Source organism: Sinocyclocheilus grahami, unplaced genomic scaffold (assembly GCF_001515645.1).
Source record: "Sinocyclocheilus grahami isolate Dianchi unplaced genomic scaffold, SAMN03320097.WGS_v1.1 scaffold1757.1, whole genome shotgun sequence".
In the NCBI taxonomy this organism is placed as follows: Eukaryota; Metazoa; Chordata; class Actinopteri; order Cypriniformes; family Cyprinidae; genus Sinocyclocheilus; species Sinocyclocheilus grahami.
In genome coordinates this window covers 130,302-135,796 of record NW_015506936.1, presented here as the reverse complement: position 1 = coordinate 135,796, position 5,495 = coordinate 130,302, and the positions used below count along the sequence as shown (strand labels likewise).

The 5,495-nt window shown below is 38.8% G+C and overlaps 1 protein-coding gene across 2 annotated transcripts in view; it reads right to left on the bottom strand.

Annotated features, from left to right (window-relative positions):
* The window catches only part of LOC107572477 (cell wall protein IFF6-like), a 13,060-nt gene extending 8,413 nt beyond the window's left edge, over positions 1–4,647 (bottom strand). For both annotated transcript variants that reach the window (XM_016258898.1, XM_016258897.1), the window contains exons 1-2: positions 4,431–4,647; positions 3,938–4,075 (exon numbers count right to left, since the gene is read on the bottom strand). Coding sequence is in view for 1 of the 2 variants with exons in the window: in XM_016258897.1 (XP_016114383.1) it covers positions 3,938–4,075; positions 4,431–4,521 (229 nt within the window). In the remaining variant the exon portion in view is untranslated. The remainder of the gene's footprint in view (positions 1–3,937; positions 4,076–4,430) is intronic.
* Positions 4,648–5,495: the final 848 nt, after the last annotated feature.

The following is a 5,495-nucleotide window of genomic DNA, read 5'->3' as shown; positions in this document are numbered from 1 at the left end:
CTCAAGGTCGAGCAGACAGCGGCTTTCAGCTCAGAGCGCAGCCGAGCCCAGGACTCTGATAGTGGGCGACTCCATTATCAGAAACCTCAGTAGCAGAAATTCAGCAACTTTCTGCTTTCCTCAAGCAACAGTTTCTGATTTGAACAAGGAACTTGGGAAAATTCTAATGAAGCACAAGACTGTAAATCGAATCATCATCATCCATGTGGGGAAGACTGATATTCGGAAAGAGCTGTCAGAACTCTAAGGACTTCAGTGAATTCTTTGAAACACTTCGAAGACTCAAAGTTCAGTCATTCATCAGTGGACCACTCCCAGCAAGGGGAACTAATATGTATTCACGTTTGCTTGGGCTGAACACATGGCTACAAAGAATCTGCAAATTAAAAGGAGTCAATTTCATCGACAACTTCAATCTTTTCTGGGGCCATAGACAACGGTTTAAACTGAAACAAACTTGGTGCAAGAGTGCTAAGGACAACATCTACTTCTCCATCCGTCATCCTTCAGTAGTGTGCCAAACTACTCAACCTGAATGGCACACACACACACACACACCTGGACAGAGTATGAGCGATGACAGGACTTCAAATCAGTTTCCAAGTCATCATGTGGTTGACATACCACAAGGACACTGATAACACCATGCAGCCACAACAAGCCCTGCTCATAGACACCATCCCGGCTGAGCCCTGCCCACAGAGCTCATCACAGACAGACTGTGACGTATCAGAACAGCTCCAAGACTCAGCACCCAAGGACGACTTTCTGGAAACCAGTCAGGGAAGCCAGGACAACATATCACAGCCACTGGAAACACCAGAGCAACAGCCCTGTTCACCAGACACATTATCCCTCTCTCCAGCATCTCCACTTCTAAGCTTCTCACAGAAAAATGGAGGAACTGGTTTATGCTGGGACCAAACTCTCCCCCACTCATTCGCTGCAAGCCCCCAGATATAAACAAAAAAAAAAAAGAAAAGAAAAAAAAAAAACCGGCGGGCCCCACAACCTTCAAAGCCTGTGGGACCAGCTCGTCCTCCTCCTCCTGTGAGAGCTCTCCGGCCGCTGCCACAACGCCAGGGCCCAAACCCTCCATCTGCTGTAGGTGAACCAAAAACAACTGATAGCAGCTCTCGGTGATGTGTTGAGTCCCCGCTATAATAGCAGCAACATTTACAAATGTTTACAGAACAAGCGGGAACCCAGTGTGCCTGTAGCTTTCTCCATTTTGGTTTTATCACGTGATAGAAAGTCTAAGGCCTTCTCAAGCCGTACGGCTGACTTATCTAATCTGTGGCCTGTTATGCATCAAACTAATATTGCGGTGGAGACAAAATGCAACGCCATCAAGTTAGCATTTTAAACATTCGCTCACTAAAAAATAAATAATTTCTAATCAATGACTTAACCACAAACAACCTGGATTTTATGTTTCTAAATGAAACATGGCTAGAAGACAGCTGCAGTGCAATGGTCCTCAATGAAACAGCCCCTCCTAACTTCACTTTCATGAGTGTTTGCAGGACTGTTAGGAGAGGTGGAGGTGTAGCTGCTCTATTTAAAGATGTCTATCAATGCAAGCAAGTGTCATTTGGTCAGTACTTGTCTTTTGAATATCTAGGGATTGTGTTGAAAGGTGCTCCACGCATTCTGTTTATCATCATTTACAGGCCTCCAAAATACTCTCCAGCCTTTGTTGAAGAGTTCACAGAAATGCTATCAACGATTTCCTCGGAGTTTGACTGTTTTGCTATTGCAGGGGATTTGAATATTTACATAGATAATGCAGAAAACAAAACTACAAAATAAATTATAACTGGTTTAAACACTTTTGACCTGATTCAGCATGTGCATGAACCCACACACAATCGTGGACACACTCTAGATTTAATCATCAGTAGGGGACTAAACAGTTCATCCATTGTTATTAAGGACGTAGCACTATCAGATCACTTCTGTATTTTCTTTGATATATTGATCTCTGCTACCACTGAATCTAGATCGGTCTCAGTCAGAAAGAGATGCATTAACGAAAACACTAGTGTGCTATTTATGGAGGCTATATCTTTAACACCAAGCATTTCTGCAGACTCTGTTGATCTTCTCCTTGATTCCTTTAACTCAAAAGTTAAGAATGTTATTGATGACATTGCTCCTGTGAAAGTCAGCAAGAAGACTGGCAGACAGAAATCAGCTTGTAGAAAATCAACAGCAGTACAGAGTATGAAAAGACAACACAGAAAAGCTGAGTGGATGTGGCGGAAGACGAAGCTTGAAATCCACTATAGCATATATAAAGACAACCTTCGTACTTTCAATGTGGAACTAGGCAATGCTAGACAGTCATTCTTCTCAAACCTTATAAACAGCAACTTAAACACTCGCACTCTTTTTGCTACTGTTGAGAGACTGACAAACACCCCTATTGTGGTTGAACAGACAGATTCGACCACAATATCAAAAAGATACTATGTCTGCTTTTGAAGAAATTGATAGCAAAATTTTGGAAGAAATAGTACAGCACCTTAAATCGTCAACCTGCTATCTTGACACACTTCCCACATATTTTTTCAAAAGGGTGCTTAACGGTTTAGAACCAGACTCAAAACTCATCGGTTTAGCTCTGCATTTATTGAATGAGCACTGTGCGATGTCCGAACTGATTGCACTATATTTTATGTATAATCGTTTTCTGTTCTTAACTGTTTTAAACCTCTTAAATAAATTAATCATTTTCAAAGTTTTTAAATTCCTTGTTTTATTGTTGGGATTAATATTTCCTTTTTTTCTTTTTTTAAGTAAAGCACTTTGAATTACCATCGTGTATGAAATGTGCTATATAAAATAAACTTGCCTTGCCTTAATTAACAGTGTTGGGGAAAGTTACTTTTAAAAGTAATTACAATATTGCGTTACTCCATAAATAAAAAGTAATTGCGTTACTTAGTTACTTTTTATGGAAAGTAATGCGTTACGTTACTTTTGCGTTACTTTTTAAATCTGGACAGGGCTTGCTTGTTTTTAAAATAAAATAAAAAAAAAAAAAAGTTATATTTTTGGCAAATATAAAGGCCTTTTCACACCAAAAGTGAAATGAATAAGCCTCAGGTTGAAGGAAATTTAAATCTGTACAGTAGAATGCAGAAGAAGAAATTTCAACACTTCAGCGATGTTTGTCTAGAGTAATTTTTGCTTAGTATGGTTGAATTGGATCGAAGGTCAGAAGCAAAGACATTGGTTAATAGAATGGGATTAAATACATAAAGGATATTTGTGTTAAGCATTTAATTGCAGGTCATTCTGAGTTGCATTGGTTTTAATTCGTTTTGCGGAATACTGAATCGTTTTTTTTTTTTTGGTGAGCAAGATTAATTAATGCATATTCGTATTTACTTTAGAACTACAGTAACATCGGATTTCTCTCAGCATGGGGACAGGAGAGCTGTCAATCAATAAATTGGGAAAAAAGTAACTCGCGTTACTTATATGAAAAAGTAACTCCGATATCCTCTTGTAAATTAAAAAGTAATCTAATTACGTAACTTGCATTACTTGTAATGCGTTACCCCCAACACTGATAATATAAATGGATGAGTTAAATGGTCACCCCCCTCACTGTTGTCATGAAGGGCAAAACGACCTATATAGACCAAAACCACTTTTTGTACCAGGCTGTAAAAATTCTCTGTTGTAAAGTTGGGCATTTTAACATGACAGGTCTATGGGACTGACTCCCTTTTGGAGCCAGCCTCTGACGGCCAGTCGATGAACTGCAGTTTTAACAAACTTACATATTAGTTTCAAGTGAGAGACCGAGAGGTTGACGCTTGATTCAGACCTACTTTTGACTAGAACTAATAAGGCAAAATGATGATGATTATTAATAATAATAATAACTAACAACAACAACTGACCAAAACAATATAACAAATACCTTTATATGGAGCCGTACAGTAACGTCCACATTCATTGCTGCAGCACTTCTCATTGTTGGGACAGTTAGAGTCACTGTTACAGGACGTGGTACACGATTTTATTCCAGATGATTGGGCTGGACACTCTCCAGGCTTTGCTGTTATTTAGACAACACAGAAAGAATCACTGAATGCTGAACAGCTTCATTCACTTAAATTAAAAGTTAAATAACATTTCAGTCTCCGTTTAAGACTTATTGAATTCAATGTGTTACTTGGGTGTTTTTTTTGTTTTTGAGGACCCCTAGAGGGTTCAAGAGGAACATTAGGGGAGGCCATAGAGTGTGGTTTCAGCATTTGGAAAGCAGGGGTTTTGCAATACATGTCTCAAACCTTAATATACATTTTACATTTATCTGCATCAATCAAAGGTTTTAAAACCTACTACTCATTGCTAAACTGTGAGTCACTTATTTCTTCAGGCTGTGTAATGAAGTTAACAGATATTCTCACCTGTGGTTTTTCCTGGAGTAGCATCTGTAATGCTCAAGTATCCAGACAGACACAAAACGGCAATCAACGAGCAATACACTCGAGCTGTCATCCTCCCCAATCTGTGATCTCACAATGATCTCTGCTGGAAAATGCACTGAATTGATGTGTCAGGAGCAGCGGACAGTGAAGCGCACAAAACTAAAACGAATAACCATGTTGCTCTGTAAAATGGGGTTTTAAAGATCCAAGGAGATCAGGTCAACTCCAACCCCGATCAAACTCACCTGTCTGTAGTTTTCTAGTAATCTGGAAGACCTTGATTAGCTTGTTCAGGTGTGTTTGATTGGAGTTAGATGAGCTGAATGCTGCGTTCATGCCATGTCATAATAATTAAGGAAGCCTAATTACGAGAGGATTATGCATTTCTATGGTGACACTGGGTGCTTCTCAATTCTTATTTGTGCATCCTCGCTTCCTTTCCTCATGTCTTAGCTCCACCCCTTCAGGATGCGAGGGAAGGATGCAAGAAAAAGATGCGAGAAAAAAAAAAAGTTATATTTTTGGCAAATATAAAGGCCTTTTCACACCAAAAGTGAAATGAATAAGCCTCAGGTTGAAGGAAATTTAAATCTGTACAGTAGAATGCAGAAGAAGAAATTTCAACACTTCAGCGATGTTTGTCTAGAGTAATTTTTGCTTAGTATGGTTGAATTGGATCGAAGGTCAGAAGCAAAGACATTGGTTAATAGAATGGGATTAAATACATAAAGGATATTTGTGTTAAGCATTTAATTGCAGGTCATTCTGAGTTGCATTGGTTTTAATTCGTTTTGCGGAATACTGAATCGTTTTTTTTTTTTTGGTGAGCAAGATTAATTAATGCATATTCGTATTTACTTTAGAACTACAGTAACATCGGATTTCTCTCAGCATGGGGACAGGAGAGCTGTCAATCAATAAATTGGGAAAAAAGTAACTCGCGTTACTTATATGAAAAAGTAACTCCGATATCCTCTTGTAAATTAAAAAGTAATCTAATTACGTAACTTGCATTACTTGTAATGCGTTACCCCCAACACTGAT